We start from the raw sequence: 21380 nt of genomic DNA, 5'->3' as shown, positions 1-21380 counted from the left end.
AATCCGCGCCGCAGCAGCTGAGCCGGAGCCGGAGCAGGGCCGATCCAGCTCCCATCCCCAAATCCCAGATTTGGCCCGAGATTTGACCCGGGCTTTGGCCGGGCCCAGCCGCGCTCTGGGCTGGGGGCAGCGGTGCCGTGACCCCCCCCCCGTGCCCGGCACAGCTGTCGGCACGCGGGGCCAGCGGTGCCGCCACATCTGGCTGCGCTCAGCAAAGGCGCAGCTGGAGGGGAGCGATGGGGGCAGCTCCTCCCGCACCTGCGGGGCTTTGCGGGGCTCTTGATGGCAAAGCCGTGCCCGGAGCCCTCTGCCCGTCAGGAGGTTTGGGGGCGTTCTGGCTGAGGGAGGGAGCGGGCCCTGCACATTCGGGATGGAATTAGGGAATTAGGGAGAGGATACGGACAATAAGGAGGAGTTTCACACTTAACTTCCCTTGTCCAATCCATTAGGTAGGAACAGAGTCACCCCATCCATCCCTCCTCCCAAGGAGGTGCCCCCTCCTCCTGAATAAAGAGAATTTTAGAAGCAGAGCGATGAACTTGCACCAATAATCACCCAAATATTAGGAAAAATTGGGAGCAACACAGTGAAAAAAAGGGAAAATTAGGTCAAAAAGCAGAAATAAAAGGATGGCACCAAATCCTTGGTACACTCCAGGCTGAACATGCAAAATATTGCCTTAAAACTCAAGCTGATAAGGAAATGATAACAACTAAATGGACTTAATTAAGATATTTATTCCCAATCTCTGAATCCCCTTCTCCAACCCTTTCCCAGTTTCAAAACTGGAGACACAAACCAGCGCAGGTTTCCCTGGGCCGGTTCCACCCAGCATTTCTCGCCCTGCCTCTCATTTCCCTGCTCAGCATCAGCCCCCAAACATCTGGGTGGTGATGGAGCTGGGAGCTGGAAGCACCACAATCCAGTGAGAAAGGATGTTTTTGTGCTATTTCCAACCTTCCCAGAACAGAGACCTTCAGAGAGCCCCTCACAAAGGCTGCTTTCTTCCTCCGCACCACTTTGGGAAGCCGGGTGAGATCCTCCCTTATCTGCCCTCTGCAGCCTCGTACGAGACAGAGACGATCAGAAGGGAGGGGGAAGGGGTGGCAGCAACCCCGGCCAACTCTGGCTTTCTTTTGGTGGTTTTGTTTGTTTCTTTTTTAGCTTCTTTCGGTTCAAACTGGAGTTTTGGAGCCCCTCCAGCCTCCTCCGTGCTGGGGGATCACAAAGATTTACTGGAGACCCCCACGGATTAGAATTCTGCTTTCCCCCATATTAAAATTTCTGGGTATTTTATTTTATTTTTTTTGGTAGAATATTGAATCAGAGTAAATTTGGGGGTAAGTTTAAAGAAGCTGCAGTGCTGCAGCTCATCCATCCCCATGGGATCCAGCTCAGTCCCTCTGTGCTTGGACTGAGCTCCTCATGTCCCCACAGCCTCCCAGCTGAATCCCCACCCCACATCTCCTTTGGGGTGCAATCCCCTGTCAGGAGGGCCTGGAAGCACCAGGATTTGTTGTCCTGCAGAGCTGCACCCCTCAGAGCTGCCTGAAGAGCAGAGGATGAGCCCAGGAGGAAGGGACAACAGGGACAAAGCTGGGGGAGCTTCCTGCTCTCCAGAGCATCCTCATGGAAAATCCCAAGCCATGGGACAATCCCTGAGGGGTCAGAACACTGACACATCCCTGGAGAGGAGCACAGGGGCTCAGGGAACCCAAGCAGGGCACTTTGGACCCCATTTGGCAGCACCACTGAGAGGGCAGGGACAGGGAATAACCCCAGCCCAGCCCCACACTGAGCTCCCATTCCCAGATCCTGGAAAACCAGGACATCCCTTCCTGCAGCACATCCCTGCTCGCAGGCAGCCTGAGAACATATTTTATCTTCTACATAATCACAAGGAGGAGGAGGAGGAAAAAAAAAAAAAAAAGAAATTATTAAAAAAAAAAAAAAATCCCCTCGCCTTCGAGATTCCCAGACAGTTCCCTCAGCATCCTCATGCTACTGATGTAATCCTGGAGGAAAATCCCCTGGGCCTGGGGCTGGAGCTGCTCCCAGCCCGTTCCTGCTCTCTGCTCTGGGGGTGGGCAGCCCCAGAGCCCCCCGAGCTGCAGCACCCTGGGCACGTTCCTGTGGCCCCATTTGTGCACTTGTTGAGTGCCTGAATTCCCCCTGCCCCCACGGGGAACATTAATAGCTCAGCAGAGCTCTTTGCTAATTCCATTTTCTGTCCTTTGTGCTCAGCTGCAAGAAGAATTAGCCAGGAATAAAAAATGACCTCATGATAAACAGCACTAAAACCCAGCAGTGCTGGTTCCTGAGCAGGTACTGCCTCCAGCCCCACAACCTCCCCCTGCACTGGAAGCAGCCCCAGGGCTGAGGGGGAACGGTGGAGCAGGAGATGAGGCCGTGGCACAGGGCCAGGGGCAGATCTGACCCAAATTGCTCCATCTCCAGCTGGTTGAGTGATTCACTCATGCAGGGCCGGGCCTGGCTGCCAGGTTGGGGCTGCTCTGAGGGAAGGGGGGGCTGTGTTTTGTTTGTCCCAGCGCCTGGGTTATCCAGGGCAGCGTGACACACGTGTGGGAGCGCCTGAAGCTGCTGCCCAGCCCTCTGGGACCTCCCTGCTCTGCTCTGACATCAGGAGCAGCACCCCAGGCGTGCTGGGACCCATAACTCTTGTCTTGATGCCATAAGGCTGTCCTGGTCCTATAACCCTGTCCTGATCCCATAGCTCTGGCCTGGTCCCCATAGTTCTGTCCTAGTCCCGGAGCTCCGTCCAGATCCCATAACCCTGTCCTGATCCTATAACCCTTTCCCAGTCCCATATCTCTGCTTTGGATCCCATAACCATGTCCCAGTGCCATAGCTCTGTCCAGATCCCATATCTCTATTCTGGTCCCCATAACCCTGTCCTGGTCACCATAACCCAGTCCTGGTCCCAGAGATCTGTCCTGATCCTATAAGTCTGTTCTGGTTCCCATAACTCTGTCCTGATCCCACAGCTCTGTCCTGGACCCCATAACTCTGTCCTGATCCTATAACTCTGACCTGGTCCCATAGCTCTGTCCTGATCTCCAGAGGTCTGTCCTGGATCCCATAGCTCTGTCCTAGTCCCCATAACCCTGTCCTGATCCCCATAACCCTATACTGGTCCCATAGCTCTATCCTTATCCCCATAACCCTGCCCTGGTCCCCATAACCCTGCCCTGATCTCCATAACCCTGCCCTGATCCCCATAACCCTGCCCTGATCTCCATAACCCTGCCCTGATCTCCATAACCCTGTCCTGATCTCCATAACCCTGCCCTGATCTCCATAACCCTGTCCAGATCCTGTCCAGACCCCATAACCCTGTCCTGGATCCCAATAACCCTGTCCAGACCCCAGTATGACACCCAGGGCAGCACCAGGGTTTGCAGGATCCCGAGCCCCCTCCAGCCCAGGGGCTGCTTCCAGGGATGGGTGCAGAGCCCAGGAGCAGCAGGAACCCTCCCGTGGTTTGGGGCTGTTTGGGCTTTGCCATGACCATGGACATCGGGTGGGCATGGAGGGGATCCAGCCCTGAGTGGGGTTTTCAGGCTGAGCAAGGTTGGAGGAATCAGGAGTTATAAAATCATGGAACCATTCAGGCTGCAGAAGAGCTCTGGCATCACTGAGCCCAGCCATTCCCTGTGGGGCCACCACTGCCCCGTGTCCCCAAGTGCCACATCCACAGGGATTTAAACCCCTCCAGGGATGGGGATCCCTGCCCTGTGCCTGGATTTGTGCCTTTCCACCAAGGAATTCCCCAAATACCCAACCTGAACTTCCCCTGGGGCAGCTGGATGGGCAGAGGGACCCTGGGGACCCAGCCCAGTCCATCCCAGTGCCACAAACCCTGCAGGGCTCAGGGCTTGGCCAGACACTGCTGGCACAGTGACCCGACAAAAACGCTGAAATAGAAAATGCAACAAATCCTGCACTTTCCTGTCCCTTCCCACCCGGGTTTTGCTGGGCTAAATCACTCCTGAATCAGCCAGGCTGGGTCAGAAATGTCCTTTCATGGTCCAGCAGGGCTCTGCCATTATTTCCCAAGGCCCAGCAAGGTTTAATCCCTGCCTCTCTAAGCCACATGTGCTTTAAGGGGGATATTTTTTACTCCCATGTGTGTTGTGCTTTAAAGGCTGTTGCCAGCTTAGTTTAGACCCCCAAAAGTTGCTGGAACTGCAGAGGATTAAAAATAAGCTCAGAGCAGGCCTGAGTCTCCTGTGTTCTCCTAGAAGGGCTGGAGATGCCCCCAAATATTTGGGAAGGGTCTGGAAACACCCTGGGGGTGATGAGCATCCTGAGCATGCAGCCCCAGGGCTGATCCCAGGGCATGCACAGCACCAGGAATGGACTCTGCTCATCGGGCCTGGCTTAACTCTGGGCTCAGTTTGGTTAAACCCGGCCTGGGCTGAGCCAATCTGCAGCACGGAGGGAGGAAAAGCCCTCGTGGCCTCTCTGCTCTTCCCTGGGACAGCCCCATCGGGGGACATTAAAGGCTTTTGTTTCCAGGAGCTGTCAAAGCCCTCACCTTTCACAAGCACTAAAACAGCCCAGGGAAAAAGAAAAAAAAAAAAAAAAAGAAGAAAAAAAAAAAAAAAAAGATCTGCGAGTGGAATAATAATTCTGGAGCCATAAATCTGAGCCTGTAAATCAGGGATTGACGGGGTGGCTGCTGCAATGCCTTGGGAGTTCACCTTCCAGGGTTTCTTTCACCTGAGGAAAAGGGGAAAAAAATCCCAGAGTCTGTGCCCTGCCACTCCAGGGGTGCTGTAAATCACAATAATGTTCCAGCCTGGCTCTTAAACGGCCCCAAAAGAGCAGAGAGGGAAAGTGGCTGAGTGGAAAAGGAAAAAGGACAAGGAGAGAGCTTTGATTTCATCACAACAACCCCAGGGAGCCACAGCACTCACAGCATTCCCTTCAGAGGCAGAGGGCAAATCTTTCCTTTTTCCTTTCCTTTCCTTTCCTTTCCTTTCCTTTCCTTTCCTTTCCTTTCCTTTCCTTTCCTTTCCTTTCCTTTCCTTTCCTTTCCTTTCCTTTCCTTTCCTTTCCTTTCCTTTCCTTTCCTTTCCTTTCCTTTCCTTCTTTCCTTTCCTTTCCTTTCCTTTCTTTCCTTTCCTTTCCTTTCCTTTCCTTTCCTTTCCTTTCTTTCCTTTCCTTTCCTTTCCTTTCCTTTCCTTTCCTTTCCTTTCCTTTCCTTTCCTTTCCTTTCCTTTCCTTTCCTTTCCTTTCCTTTCCTTTCCTCTTTCCTTTCCTTTCCCTCCCTGAGGCTGAGCCCTGCTGGGCCCAGGGCCTGGGGACACCTTGGGGACAGCCAGGAGCTCGGAGCTCTTTCAGGAGGATTTTGCCCACTGTGCTTCCCCCATCTCACCGTGTCCATCCCCCGGGACCAGGCAGGGGCACACAGGAGGAGTCCCCAGGGCCGGGTTTTTATTTCAGCATTAGGGAAATAAACAGGGCCAGCAGGCGGGCACAGGGACGGGCAGGGCACGCGGAGCATCCCGGCCCAAATCCACATCCCACTGACAGTAAAAGGTTTTAAAATCATAAAATTTGGGGAATTAGAAAAAAGCTAGACTTAGTGAGGCCCTGGAAAAATGGTAAAAATAGATTCTGAAAATGTTAGGCTTTGTGTTTGCCAGATCATGTGAAATTTTACTTGCATGAGCAGTATATGATAAATAATATAATTGTTAAATGTGATGATTGTTTAGTAATTAAATATAATTATTGTTTAATTGTAAGAAGAATCATGAGAAACTATGTTAGGAGTTTGAGGGGGACCACGAGGAGCCCATGCTTGGCTGAAACCTATGTTTACAACAGAACAATATAAATTTAATAATTAACATGAAAGTTATATAACGATAGAATATAAAAACATGTTCATCCCGAACCCATGTTGGGGTCAGATTTGGGTTTGCACCCCTGACAGCCAGAGCTCTTCAATAAAAGCACCTGCATAGAATCATTCTGTGATTATGTGTTTGTGACACCGCTGTCAGCACGGGCTGGGACAGTGACAGTGACAGTGGCTCCATCCCTGCTCCCAGGAGATCCCCAGCGATCCCATCCCCAAAGGGATTCCCACATTTCCCGCATTTCCCACATTTCTGTACAGAAACAACACAGCGTGACCTGAAATCACCGCCCCCAGCTGCAGCCCGGATAAACAGCCCCTCACCTCCACAGCCCCTAAAACACCCCCTAAACCCTAAAAAGTGCAGCTGTGGGGCCGCCCCGCGCCCCCCATCCCCAGAGCCGCTCATTAAGGCCCGGTGCTGTCTGAGCACCATTATCTGAGCATTCCCTTCCCCACCGGTCACTTCTCCTTATCTGCATATTTTATTGAAAATTAAAATCCCTTCGCGTTTTTCCCAGGGCTGGCGCGGGAAGGTTCTTTTCTCGCAGCCCTACTTGACTCCAATTAGTTGGGATAACAAAGCTGCCGCTGTCGGGGGATTATTGACAAATGCTCCAGGGGGAAAAAAAAAAGAAAAAAAAGAAAAAAAAAGAAAAAAAAAGGGGGAAAGGGGCAGGAGAACGGTCTGTTAAAATGACAGCTTTTAAGGCTGGAAAATAAAACCTGCAGGCCACGAACAGTGCTGGGGAGGCAAGGAAAATAGCAATTCCTGCTTTTTTTTTTGGATAGCATTTCCATTGATCAGCCCCATCGATTTGAGGAATCGACACAAAATCCCCTCCAGGATTTTGCGTCGCGCTTCCCCTGGGTCCGCAGCAGCATCCCCCTGGAGCAGCAGGCGTGCAGGGAGCTGCGAGCATGGGAATCCATCCCATCCCATCCCATTCCATCCCATCCCATCCCATCCCATCCCATCCCATCCATCCCATCCCATTATACAATCCCATTGATCCCATACAATCCCATTATCCCATCCATCCATCCCATCCCATCCCATCCCATCCCATCCCATCCATCCCATCCCATCCATTATCCCATCCCATCCCATCCCATCCCATTATCCCATCCCATCCCATTCCATCCCATGGATCCCATCCCATTATCCCATCCCATTATCCCATCCCATTATCCATCCCATCCCAGTTTCCCCGTGCTCCATCCCCAGTTCCCATGGGCGCTCCTGCCCCTCCTGCAGCTGCGCCCCTGCACAAAGGGACTGAGGAGCATTGAGAGCAGCACAACTCCTTCACTGATAACTCCTTCATATTTTTTCCCTGACTTTCTTTCCCCCCCCCTCTCCTTAATTTCAACCAAAAGAATAGAGGGGGTAAAAAATGAAGCGCGCTCCATAAAGGGCAGTGAGTGTTATCCCCGAAAAAAAAAAAAAAAAAAAAGGAGAAATCAATAAAAACCGCACAGAGCTTTTTTTCTTCCCTAGGTGGCTCGGACAGCTGGCTCTTTAAATATTAATCAGGGGCTCATTGATATGCAAATGGCGCCAGGGGAATAATGCTGCCGCAGCTGCGCAGCCCCGGCTCCGCGGGATGAATGGGGATGCTGAGGACACAGGTGCAGGAGCGGGATGGGGCAGCCATGCCCGGAGCCCGAGCGGGGCAATCTTCTCCCTCTCGAGGCTCCCCGATGCAGAACAAGGTGTTAATCTCGTGATTGTGCCGCTCTGCTCCCTCCTGGCCTTTTGCCCCGACACTTGGCCGCTTCAGCTCGGCCCCGCGCCAGCCCAGGGCCCCGGGATTATTTATTGTTCCCTTCCCAGAACCAGCAGTAAACAGGAAAAACGGGGCATCCCACGGAGCCCTCGGGATGTGCAGTGTCCCTGTCCCCCCCTGGCTGTCACCTCCTTGAGCGGGCGGTGGCACCTGTGGCACCTGCAGGTGTTGGGGTGGCACCTGCAGCTCCTCCTGCCCGATTCCCACCCTGCTGTGGGGCCAGGAGAGCAGAGCAAGGGGAGCCCCTGCAGGGTGTCACTGCTGGGTGTCACTGCTGGGTGTCACTGCTGGGTGTCACTGCTGGGTGTCCCAGGCAGGTGGGACAGGTGGGGTGGCCAAGCTGGGGAACCTCGGCCAGCGCTGAGTTCCTGCTCTGTGCTCTGCAGTGCCCGTGGTGGCACCAGGGGAAAGGTGGGGCAGAGCCCTCAGGTAACCAGGGCAGAGTCAGACACCCCAAAAACACCCAGAAGGCTCCACTGGCACAGGCTGGTGTCCCCTGCCATTTGTCACAGGTCACAGAATTACAGAATCTTGGTATATTCTCAGCTGATCCACAGGGATCATCCAAATCCTGCCGGGGGAAGGCCTCTCTCCATAAGGACACCAAGAAAGGTCCCTGCACCACCTCCCAGCAAACCCCAGTGCTGATTTAAACACTCAGCCCTTGGGAAGGGTCACTCCTGTCCCCTGCTGGCCCCGTCCTTTGGGGCCTGGATCATTCCCTGCTCCCACCCCATGGGCTCATCCTGCCCTTCCTCCTCCTCGGATGCTGCAGATACAACCCTGCTGTGCCCAGAGGATTTCCAAGCTGTGCCCAGCCCCGTGCCCTGGGGGATGGATGGATGGATGATGGATGAATGGATGATGGATGGATGGATGGATGGATGGATATGGGATGGATGGATGGATGGATGGATGGATGGATGATGGATGGATGGATGGATGAGGATGGATGGATGATGGATGGATGGATGGATGATGGATGGATGGATGGATGGATGGATGGATGGATGGGGGATGGATGGATATGGGATGGATGGATGGATGGATGGATGGATGGATGGATGGATGGATGATGGATGGATGGATGATGGATGGATGGATATGGGATGGATGGATGGATGGATGGATATGGGATGCATGGATGATGGATGGATGCATGGATGTATGCATGGATGGATGGATGGATGGATATGGATGGATGGATGGATGGATGGATGATGGATGGATGGATGATGGATGGATGGTATGGATGGATGGATGGATGGATGGATGATGGATGGATGGATGGATGGATGGATGGATGGATGGATGGATATGGGATGGATGGATGGATGGATGGATGGATGGATGGATGGATATGGATGGATGGATGGATGGATGATGGATGGATGGATGGATGAACCCACAGATACCAGGCACCCACAGCTGCTCCTGGTGGGCAGATGGAGCTCCAGGCACAGCTGCAGCAGCTGGAAATGGCCACAAAGGCACAGAAATCCTCAGGGAAGGCAGGAGGGAGCCAACCACAGCTCCAGGATGGGCACCAGGGAAAGCTCAGCTGTGCCAGCCTGGCCTGGCTTGGAGGGGCAGGGTGGCATCAAGGCAGGGTTGGCCTTGAAAAGATTCCCAAGCTCATTTTTCCAACCAGGGATTGATGCTTCTCAAATCCCTTCAGCCCTAAACCGTGGCCTGTCCCCACATTTGTCAGTGAACACCAGAATTTCCTCCTCTATAAAGCTGGAAAAACACCCAGTCTGGGCTGTTCCATGCCCTGTAAGGAGCAATTATTCCTTTCCAAAGCCCAATGAAATCAAAGCCCTTCCCATAATCACCTACTGGATTTTATCAGCGTGTTTGGGTTAGGCTTTGCCCCTTTGGCTAATTCCTAATTGATTCTTTAATCCTGACAAGTTTTTTATTGCCTGATACAAGAGGGATTTAGCCCAGGAGCAGCAGGAAAGCAGCTCCCAAACGCTGGGAGAGGGGCAGGGATGACCTCATCCCGAGCCAGGGCTTTATTTGATAATCTATCAGTTATTTATTATTCTAAGTAACCACTTGCAGGTGCTGTGATTTCAGTGGAATTGTCCCAGCACCCGGGGAAAGCTCAGCCCTGTGCAACCCTACCCAGAGCTGCTACTGCAGAGGGAGCGGGATCCAGCCAGGGCTGGGGAATGGGGCAAGGTGGGGATGGGAAAACGGCAGGAAAAAAACAATGGAAAAAATGGGGAAATAAAATCATGTGGGCGGAAATGGGGCAAAATCCATGGAAGAATGAGGAAAAGTCTGTAGAAAAGTGGGGGAAAATCTGTGGAAAAATGGGCAAAATCTGTGAAAATATGGGGCAAAATCTGTGGAAGAATGGGGCAAAATCTGTGGAAAATGAGGAAAAATCTGTAGAAAATTGGGGGAAAAATCTGTGGAAAAATGGGGAAAAATCTGTGGCAAAATGGGGAAAAATCTGTAGAAAAATGGGGGAAAATCTGTGGAAGAATGGGGCAGAATCTGTGGAAAAATGGAGGAAAATCTGGAGAAAAATGGGGGGAAATCCGTGGAAAAGTGGGGAAAAATCTGTAGAAAAATGGGGCAAAACCTGTAGAAAAATGGGACAGGAGTTTGTCCCTCACACAGGGACAATTCCAGAGCTCAGCTTTGTCCTCCTCACCTGCCTGCCTGCAGAATGTGACCCAACTGAGGATTTGGGGCTGTGACAAGGAGCCAGGACATGGATGTCCCCACAGAGCAATGTGTCCCTTCACGGGTGGCACCTGGAGGGCTCAGCCAGGCACATCCCTGTAAATCCTGTGCAAATCCAGAATGTGCATTTGGGGTCAGTTCTGGATGCCCCTCTGTTGGTTTTTCCTGGGGAGAGGTGGGATGGAGACCCCAGGGAGGTGCCAGCCCAAAGCAGGGGCGTCCCCACCCAGCACAACAATTTGGGATTCCCAATTTCCCAATCCTGGGGGTGCTGCTCCCACTGGGGCTGCAGCAGAGAGGAGGGGACAGCAATGAGCCCTGCAGGGACAGCACCCCAAGGGGCTTCCAGCAGCAATGAATCCTGATTTATCTCCAGCTCCTGCAGACTCTGGAGCTGGAACTGCCCTGGGATTGGGGGCACTGAAATGTTCTCCCAGTGAGCAATGGCAGGGCCCCAGGCAGAGCACAGAAGGTGCCTTCCCAAATTATCTGCCCCTTGTTGTCTGCCCAAGCAACACCCTGAGGAAAGGTGGAAAATGGGATTTTGAGTGGCAAGACCCCGTTGTGGCTTCAATTTTAACCCCAAGTGGGGGAGGGGGGGAAGAATAAAGCAGGGAGTTGGGAGAATCATTTTTTCATTAAAATCAAAATCGATCCATAATGAAAATAGACTTGGAATGGGAAAAGCTGAGTGCAAATGGAAGCTTTTAAAGATTCTTTTGACTGACAATAACCTGAAGACCCTCCAGGAACTCCAGCCTGGAATAATCAGATTAAATGGAAACTAATATACGATCCTGAAATTCATCCCATGCTGCTCTAAACTTGGAGCAGCTGCATAATTTTGCCTACAGGTTTGTGCCTCCTGCCCAGCAGTTCACACGGAATTGTTTGGCCAAACTCAATCTACCAGGAAGGAAAAAAACAAAAAAGGCTTTTCCCTTTCATATGTGCTAAAGCAAAGCCAGCTTTTCCAAGCAGCTGGGAGCAGGGAATGGATATGGCTGCAGGGATTTCCTATGGGAATTCCCAGCCTGGAGTTTGGCTGCTTTAAAAATCAATGCCTCTGATTTATAAAAGATGCAGGAATAAGGAATTCTCTGGGTTGGTGGGGGTAATTTCTGCATGGACACAAACTCATCTCCAGCAGCTCCTCACCACTGACCCCTCCACATTCCCAAAACACAAAGCAAATTCGGGTTTTTAGAGGAATGTTTGAAAATGGAACCTGGGTGGACACTGGGGCTTGGAGCCCCCTGGGACAGTGGGAGCTGTCCCTGCCATGGCAGGGGTGGGGTGGGATGGGATTTCAGGTCCTTTCCAGCCCCTCTGGAATGTCTGGATGCCCCATCCATGGGATCATCCCTTGCTGCTGGTTCTTCCCAAATTCCCCAAGCACAAATCATTTCCTCATTCCCTACACCCAAGGGATGAGCAAAACCCCTCTGTGCATTCACATTCACTTCCTGCTCTCCCCAGGAACAGACCTAGATGTGAGATTTAAAAAAAAAGGGAGAATTCCTTCTTTTTTGGGGGGGAAATCAGCTGGGATGAGCTGGATCCACCTCACCACAGCCACTGGCCAATGGGCAGAAATGCAAACCCAGCTGGGCTTGTGAGGGGACCTTGTGCTTCAAAAGGCTGGAATCTGGGGAAAAAAGGAGGAAAAATCACTTCTACCTCAGTTACACCAAGTGTAAATACTTGGGGTATCCCAAGGGTCAGTAACTTCCATGTAGGAAAGGAAAAGAAAGAAAAGAAAGGAAAAGAAAAGGAAAAGAAAGGAAAAGAAAGGAAAAGAAAAGGAAAAGAAAAGAAAAGAAAAGAAAAGAAAAGAAAAGAAAAGAAAAGAAAAGAAAAGAAAAGAAAAGAAAAGAAAAGAAAAGAAAAGAAAAGAAAAGAAAAGAAAAGAAAAGAGAAAGGAAAAAAGGATTATTTCTGATCCAGGAATGGCCCTGGGATGTCTCCAGCCATGGTGGAGCTGGAGCTGCTCAGGATGGACATGGGGTGACCACCTGGCCACGTCCTGCCTGTCTCAGCTCTGGAATTTCCCTGGACCTGACATAGAACCAGGTTTGGGATTGGGATGAGCCAGGAAGGGCATCACCCCATGGGGCTCAGCCCAAACCTGCCCTCCAGAACCTCTGCAGAGCCTGGTGGCACCTCAGGGACATCAGAGCTGGCAGGAGCAGCTCCCAGGTGGATTTTCCTTCCAGTGCTGAACTCCGGGATAAAAATCCTCTCCACAAAACCCTTCCCAGTGAGCAGATCACTCAATGTGGTTCTGATTTCCTCCCACTTCAGAATAATTGTTCCTTTTCTTTTCTAAATTCTTGTCCCAGGGAAACATTTCCAATGGAATCCCCTCCTGCCCCTTTGGATGGGTTTTATCTTCCAGGCACTGCTCTGGAGCAAAGCAGGGAGTTTATATTGAAAAAAGAAAAAGGGGGAAATAAAAGCTTAACAAGCAGCAAACAGGAATGGGAATGGTGGTCTGGGATCCATTATCCCTGACCCAGAGGTTGGAAAGCAAAAGAAATTCATTAAATTGGGGAGGGGGAGGCCAGGGCTGTTGGGTGCCCAGTGCATTGGGGTGCCCGGGGGGTGTCACTGTCACCCATCCCCTGTCACCCGTCTCCCATCCAGGGCTGCACCCACTGCAGAAGGAGCAGCTTGGATGGAAAATTCACTGAAACCACGAGGAACCCTGAGCAGAGGCACCCTGGAAGCCAGGGGAGAAGGGGAAGGGGAATTCTCCTCTCCCAGCCCTGGGGACAGACATTTGGACACAACACCAGATTTTGGATTCTCCCCAGAACACAAATCAGGACTCAGCTCATTGCTCACCTGCCACCCCACTCCCATGGGAGCTGCCTTGTCCCTTGGGCTCCTTTTTTTCCCTTTTTAGCACTTCCAGGAAAAACAAAACCCCAGTGAAGCTCCTGCTGGTTGTTCAAGGATTGTTTCTTTAATTCCTTCCCAGGAACACGTTCCCAGTGGTGCCCATTTGGTATATGTGGTTAAAAAGGTGCAAGAGAACATGGAAAAGGGCATTCCTGTGCCTGCCTGCACAGCCCACACCACCACAGAGATCCCTCCTGGTTTGTTTTTCCATTTTTGTTTCAAACCCACATTCAGCTGCTTTTGGCAGCACCAACACGTCCCCCAAAACCAGTCTTGGTTATTTGCGTGCCTTTTGCCCAGTTCCAGAGGAATTCCTGAATGGAGCAGCCTGACAAAAGAAATCAACCACTGAGGTGAGGAAAAAGCAGCTCACAGAGCAAGTGGGCAAATTGGCTGGGAATCTTCTGGAAGAATCTTCCGGAAAAGAGCCGTGAACAAGGATATGGATAAAAACCAGAGATGTTTGGAAGGAGCTGCCCGTTCTCCATCTTCCCAGCTGGTCCCTCTTGTCCTGGCCATCCTCTTCCCTCAGTCCTGCACGGGATAGGGCCAATTCCTGTCCTCAAAGAACTTCCTGAGGCCCTGCAGGTTGACGGGGGGAAGTAGGGGCCGATCCTTTTCCGGATCCACCACTTCCCATCGCGGGCGTGCTTCCCCCCGGGCTGGCTGAACTTGTACCTGAAGTGTTCCCCCCGGATCCACCTGTGGGAGACAGAACAGCAGCTCAGGCCTTGCCAGGGCTTCTGGGGAGAGGCTTGGACTGTGGTTGGTTCCTTTGGATTGGTGTTTTGGAGCCTTTCTGGATGGAGAAATCAGCTTGAGGGCGCTCAGGGTGGCTCCACATCCCAGTACTCCATCCTTCCATCCCATATCTATCCATTTATCCATCCATCCATCCATCCATCATTCATCCATCCATCCATCCTTGGGGTGCCCACAGCCAGCAGCAGTGACTTTGGGAAGGCTTTGGGAAGCTCCCAAGCTGCTCCTGATGCCATTCAGGAATCCAGCTGCACCTCAGGAATGACGCACGAGCACAGGAGCTTTAGCACCCCTTGCTCTGAGCACTCCCCACACCTTTCCACAGCTAAGTATGAAATAATAATGATAATAAGAGCAGGAATAAGAAGGTTTTTCCCTTTCTCAGAGCCATCCTGGAGTGTTTGTGCCTGGGAGATTTGGGAGCAGGGAGCCTGAGCCCCCAGCACCCCCTGCCCAGGCAGCGGCAGCGCGGCTCTGAGCGCATCTGTTCTCCGGCTGCTGCGGGAGCTGACAGCAGAGGAGCTTTGAAAGCAGTGCAGAAAGGAACATTCATCAGTGTCAGGAAACACCCTGGGAGCTGCCCATGCCGCTGGATCCGGGGGGTTTGTCCCCCTTGATGTAGGACATGCTGACAAGGGCCGGAGCGGCGCCCGCGCCGGGAGCATCGCCGGCGTCGCCGGGCGAGTCCATAAAACACCCACAAAATAAAACTGTCAAAGTCGTGTCAGTGCTCATTTAAACCTGCTCTGCTCCACTAGGAAAATACAGACCCTGCTACTGAGCAGGGCACCGCAGCTGAGGGATCCCTGGAGTGCTGGGAAGGTCCTTCCTGCTGCTGAAATAACGAGGGACGGCTCCGATGGATTTGCCACCAGCGCTGGGGTTTGGGGAGCAGGGCAGGGTGAGGGGCTTGGGGAAAGCTGCACCCAGCCCAGGGGGGGCTCCAAGCCCAACAGCTCTGCTCCAGTCCTGCTGGGACCCAGGAGAGCACCATGGAAGGATTCTCCTACAAAACCATGGGAATATGGGATGGCCAGCAAGGTTTGGAGTCCCCATCCCTGGAGGGGTCCAAGGAATTCCTGGAGGTGGCACTCGGAGCTCTGGGCTGGGGACAAGGTGGGCAGTGGGCACAGGTGGGGCTTGCTGCACCTAAAGGCCTTTTCCAGCCTCAGTGATCTGGGATTGTGTGTCCATCACACCCATCACGTTTCCCAGAGCAGCTGTGGCTGCCCCTGGATCCCTGGCAGTGCCCAGGCCAGGCTGGACAGGGCTTGGAGAAATCTGGGACAGTGGAAGTGTCCCTGCATGGCAGGGGTGGCCAATGACTCTGAGGAAGAAGGAAGATAAATGAGAAAAGGGGCTCTGAGTGGAATTTGGGGAGCACAAACCTGCACCTCAGCCCCACAAACTCTGCCCTGCAGCTGCTGCCTTCATTCCAGCCTGGCCCATTCCTGCTCTCCCTCTCTTCCCTCTTTCTGAGGCTGGGAAAAGCCAAACAGGGGCTGGAGTTATTCCCACAGGGTTTCCTCTGCAGGAACACAAAATTCCTGTTAATAACTGAGTGTTACTGAACAGCCTCATCCCTGAGGGTCCAGGGAGCCCCTCCAGGATGATTGGAGATTTCCAATTGCTGTCTGACTGCTTCCTGGAATTCCCAAACCACCTCCACCTCCAATCCCAGATCCACATCCCAAAAATGCTTCAGAGCTGATTTTATGGCAGTCTCCTGCTCCCAACATCCTCCACCTGCCCCTCTGATGCTTGGGGGTTTTTCCTTCACTGAGTGGGTGCAGAGCACTTCCCAAGCTGGACCCATCTCCAAATATTCCCAAAATAAATGTGAGAAAACCTGGAACCAGGAGGGAATATTTCCTTGGCAGGCTCAGGATGTAAAAGCTGCAGTGTTTAATACCCACTGGAGCCCCTCATTTCAGGGCTCACAGAGTTTACAAGCTCTGCCAGTGTTTATAACCTGCCTGGGTGCCTCAATCCTGGAATTATGGGGTTTTCCAGCTCCTCCAGTGCTGGTCCTGCTCCCTCTTCCCGGGATTCAGGGAGGGAAGGTGCTACAAACTCCCATCCTTCCAGAGTCTGTGAAGTTTTGGGGCTTCCAAAAAATCTCCTGGCAGCTGGAAGGGATCCACAGGTCTTGGAGATTGAGCCTGCAGGAGATTCCCTGATTCCTGCTCTGGAGAAACACCCACAGCTTCTGGAAGGTCAGCAAGGAGCTGCCTGATCTCACCAGGATGTCCCAGGTACGCAGAGAAGGATGAGAAGGACTTGTGGGGATTTACTGAGCAAACACAGGCTGGCAGCTCCTCCTGGATCCCTGGCACCAGCTCCCATTAGAAATGGCTTTAAACTGAAGGATTTGCTGGGACATTGGGAAGGAATTCCTCCCTGTGAGGGTGGGCAGGCCCTGGCACAGCTCCTCAGGGAAGCTGAGGCTGCTCCACCCTGCGAGTGTCCAAGGATGGGGTCTGGTGGAGAATATCCCTGCCCATGGCAAGGGCTGGATGGCATTCCAAGGACTCTCCCAGGAGATGGAAAACCCTCTGTGCTGTGAGAGAACCAAAAGGCGGTTTGGGCAACTCCTGCTGCAACAGCGGTGCCAGGAGAGTGACAACACGATGTAGCAGATAGGGCCTGGCGTTCGGAAGATCTCGTGATGTTACGGGAAGACAGGGCCCCTGCCCCCTTAGATAAGAAAATTAACATAGGAATGCAGCCCCCTGAACCAGATGCCAGTAACTTTCCACTTGCCCAATAACTTTCCATCCCTACTTGTTGTGGTGTGTTGCAATGTCCTGTTTTAAACTTCCGAGTCCCTTCCCAGGTGTGCCTATGCCTCTCTCCCTGCCCCCTCGCCCCCTTGCTGAGTGTGCCCTGTCAATCAGGCTAACATACCAGCAAGGCGTCGTGTGATTCGTCGATTTCAAAGGATGCTTCTCAGGCCTGAGGGTCATTGGCCTGTCTAAGTGTCATCCTCCCTTGAGACCCTGCCCCCTTCACCTGGTTGGTAACTCACCTGTCCCCTCCCCTTCCCCTGTCCCCGAGCTTATAAAGTTAATGAGACCATGCGGTCGGGATTCTGTTAGCAGCAGTGGCCCAGTGCAGACATCTCTGTACCCACGGAATAAACATCTGGCAACCTTCTAGCAGAATCCACTCCCTTCCTTCTCTTCACCATCGCCAGAAGCTCTCTCCTGAGGTAAACAGAGTCCTGTCTTATGCCCCGCTGCACTCTCCGCCAGCCAAGGTATCTCTGGGGTAAAACACCGCAGTGCTGCCTCTGGCCCAGCAGTGAGGGTCAGAACTGGCCTAGGCACCATCTAACTGGTTATATTGGGATTCATATTCCAATATACCTACTAACCATAGATGGTAAAGACAGACCCCCACCTGACGTAGAAGCCCCTTAGACTATAAAACCCCACGAGAAGAGAGAATAAAGGCCTTTGACCGTCCACCATGTGGGGAAGGGGATCCCCGTGCTGCTTCCTGAAACCAGGCCGCCTGCCTTGTATCAGAAGGCAACAACACCGACAGAGGAGGAACAACTGAACCACCCCAAGAATGCTTCTGCCACCACCTTTGGGGGCATCCCCAGCAGCCCCTGGCCTCGGGGAGAGGCCAGAACAGCTAAAACGAACCAGAATTATTTTTTTACAGCAGTGTTTGCCCTCAGCAGATGCCCGGAGCAGCAGCAGCTGCCCCGCAGCGCCCTCGGGTATCAGCCCCAAGGGGATGTGTTAAAAATTAGCAGCAATATTGGACTTGGTGGGACGGGGGCCTAAATCTCCCAGACAGCTGTAATTAGTTCCAGAGGGTGCAGCTGTCTCCCTGCAACAGCTGAGGGGTTCCAGGGAGAAAAAAACAAAAAACCAACAACCCAGTGGTGGTTTCTGTTAGAATTAATGGCCTGCCAAGGCAAGGAGGGGTGGGAGAGGGAAAGAAAGAAAGCAAAACATGGGGTGACTTTTTGGGGATTTTTTTGGGGTGTTTTGTGTTGAGGTTCCCTGCTCTGCTGTAAATCAGGTGGTGGGAAGCCCAAATTCATCAAGGTAACGTTGGTCCAGCATTGCTGCTCTTGCCCTGGTGGTGGAGGGAGCAGAAATTAATTAATCTCGGCCTAAATTGAGGGAATCAGGGCAGTTTTGGGGTTGTTTTTTAGTGCTGCTGATTCTGGTCTGGTCCCACAGAGCTGGAGCATCCCAAGGGCAGCTGATCCTCAAAATCCCCTTGGGAAGAGGCACAGTGGGGTTTTCCTCTGCTTTTTCCTCTCTGGATGGGGTAGGAAGGGTGGGACAACACCAAGGGCAGAGAAAACTGTGGAGAAAAAAACCCCAAAAACTGTCTCCAGATGGATCCAAGGCTGGAATTCACCCTGCCATGGATGAGAGATCCCATGGCCACCACATTTCCCAGCCTGGGGGAAATCCTGCCAGCTTGGGATGAGCTCTGCCTTCCCTGAAATACTGAGGGTTTTTTTTTCCCGAAGAAAACCCCTTAAACTTCCCTTCAGGGTTGTGGAATTTAATTCTGGTAATAGCTGAGGGATGCTTTTCCACCTCATCCCAGTGAGGCCTGGATTTTCCAGGAATTCCCAGTCCCTGCCTGCTCTCAGCACTGCTCCAGAGTCACCTTTATCTCTTTAGGGAAGGTTCAGACCCCAAATTGGCTTCTACAAAGTGCAAATATGACCAAGCTCTTCCCATGGCTTGGGCTGATTCCACAGATCCCAGCCCAGGTATCAACTCCAGTCACTTTTAAATGGGAAATAAAATAAAATCCCATAAAAAAGGATCCCAAATGCCCCATTCTCCTGTGCTCCAAAGCATCCAAAGGGAAGCACCAGCTCCCTCACAAACACCACCACTACAAATCCAGCTCTTCACACCCATCGTGGGGCTTTTCCCACAAAGTGCTGCTTTAATTGGAATAAAAATCCTGAAGTGACCATGATTTAATATCAGAGACACCAAACAGACCCAAAAACCTGGAGGTTTTTTTCCCCCTCCTGTGGGCTAAATCTGATTTTTGCTTCCTTTGATTGCTGCAGCCTTTTCCATGGTGTGTTCAACACTTCTGAATTTCTCAGCCCAAGCCCTCCTGTTCAGATTTATGAGGGCTGGGCTTTTATGAACTATCCACTGCCCCAGAATATTTGGGAAATCCACATTCCCCAAACATCACCAGCCTCGAGGTCCAAGCTTCCCACTCAGGCAGGCCCTCAACAATGCCCTCATTTTCAATCAGTCACCTGTTTCTCATTTGAAGTTTATCACACTTGAAAAAATACTATAATTTCTTGAGTTGTAAAGAACCCTCCAAACTTTGGTCTCCGAAATTTCATTTCGAAGGCATTAACTCATTCTGAAAGTCCCTTGGCTATTGAAGGTGTAGAGTTTCCATTAGCAGAACAAACCCCGTGGAGGATGGAGTGCAAGGTTCTTATGGAAAACAGCCCCTTCCCCTAATTATTTAGTCTAGCAGGGAATGAAAATAATTAAGTCTCAAAATTCCCTTTGGAGTGGAGGGAGGGGGGAAGAAGGGTAGGAAAATTAGGAGTTTTTTCCACCCAGCTACTGTGGTGGGAATGGAGGGATCCCTAAGGTTGGGCAGCAAACTTTCCCCTCAATTCTGGATAAAAGTGCAGGATCAGGGAATTACAGGGTCAGGGATGGTTTGGGATGGAAAAGAGGTTAAAAATCATCCAGTTCCATGGCACCAGGCCACAGAGGGCAGGTTATGGGATTTTGGGAAGGAATTCCTCTCTGGGAGGGTGGCACAGATTCTCAGAGCAGCTGTGGCTGCCCCTGGATCCCTGGAATTGTCCAAGGCCAGGCTGGACAGGACTTGGAGCACCCTGGGACAGTGGAAGATGCTGGAATTGGAACTGGATGAGCTTTAAGCTCCTTCCCAACCCAAACCATTCCAGGATTTTGGAATTTTTACAATTTTTACCATCTTGGTGTTTTCAAAGCACCTCAGAGGAACCATTTTGGTAAAAGTGGGAAATTTTCTGTGCCTGAGCTGGAGAAGGAGTCTCTCTCCTCAGGAGCTTTGGGGATGCAGTGCCCTAAAGCTGGAAAACATCACTGGGATCCAAGGGGAATTTCATTCCACACAGAGCCCTGGACCTGCATCCCTGTTTGCAGTGCATCCTCAGAGCCTCAAATGGAAAACATTAGCAGCAGCATAACATGGCTTGAGTTGATCCAAAATGCCCCAAAAAATGTTTTCTCAGCTAAAAATATCTCCATCAACAAAACAGATGCTTTTGGGACAAAATTCCTTTTGTGTAAAACCTCGGAGTTTTCCTCTGTGCCTTTCCCTGGCTGATGTTGGCTTTGTCTCTTCCTTGAAAACACAAACAACTCCAAGAGCAGTGTCCACAAACTCAGTAATTCCTGCAGGGCTGTTTTGCCTTTGAAACACCTCAGGAGGTCCATGGAAATGGTGGGGTTTGGCAAAGAGAACGTGGCAAAAGCCCCAGGGCTGAGGGGCAGGAAAGCACAGCAGGAGGGACCATTCCTGGCCAGGAGCAGCAGCAGCAGCACCGAGCCCTGCATGGATCTGCTGGGAATGGGCTCATCCCAAGGCTCCCTGTGGCCCTTCCAGGAGGGAAATGAGGTGCTGGCAGCACTGTGGTGTCCATCAAAGCCACCCCAAATCCCAAAATCCCACCCCAAATCCCACCAAACACAAACCCCAACAGGAATTGCACCTCCTGTGCACGTCCAGGATGGGGACAAGGTGGATCAAGCTCTCCCTTGGGGTGACTCCAGGCTCACCTTGGAGGGTCTCTGCCTGCAAAGGGGTTTGTGGCCAGCAGGGACAAGGTCTCCTCCTCCTGGGCCAGCAGCTTCCCAGCCAGGTGGATGATCCATTCGTTCTGCTCGTAGGTCTTGGGAAGGAAGGAGAAATGGGAACGTCAGGAGCTGCTGGGCTTTTCCTGGATTAAAGATTCCTGGCCTTGGGGAGGGATTTTGGTGGAAAATGGTGAATTTCCCAGGGTTTCAGCACATGTCCCATGGGATCCTTGAGGTCCAGACAGAAACTGGCACCCTCAGGGAGCAGGGAGAGCTTCCCTGGGTTTGTCTCATCTCATCTGCCAATTTCTACCCCAAATATTTGATTTAAATCATTGATTTAGCAGCAAACCCCACAGGGGAACCATAACAGCACATTTTCTATGGATAACCCATCCACCCTTTTAACCCACATTGCTTTCCCCTGGGAGAAGGGTTTGGGTTGGTTCCCTTGTGTTATCCAAAGGAAAACAGAAGAAAGTGGCTTTGCTATTCCCAGTTCCTGTCTCCTCTATTTCC

The 21380-nt window shown here is 51.9% G+C and overlaps 1 protein-coding gene across 1 annotated transcript in view; it reads right to left on the bottom strand.

Annotated features, from left to right (window-relative positions):
- Positions 1 to 13673: 13673 nt before the first annotated feature.
- The window catches only part of LMF1 (lipase maturation factor 1), a 147799-nt gene continuing 140092 nt past the window's right edge, over positions 13674 to 21380 (bottom strand). The window contains 3 exon segments of the mRNA XM_064725768.1: positions 13674 to 13877; positions 13880 to 13986; positions 20844 to 20956. Of these exon segments, the coding sequence (XP_064581838.1) occupies positions 13813 to 13877; positions 13880 to 13986; positions 20844 to 20956 (285 nt within the window). The 3' untranslated portion in view covers positions 13674 to 13812.

This window comes from Zonotrichia leucophrys, chromosome 14 (assembly GCF_028769735.1).
Source record: "Zonotrichia leucophrys gambelii isolate GWCS_2022_RI chromosome 14, RI_Zleu_2.0, whole genome shotgun sequence".
Taxonomy (NCBI): Eukaryota; Metazoa; Chordata; class Aves; order Passeriformes; family Passerellidae; genus Zonotrichia; species Zonotrichia leucophrys.
The sequence above is the reverse complement of the archived record's forward strand: the minus strand, read 5'-3'. Positions and strand labels throughout refer to the sequence as shown.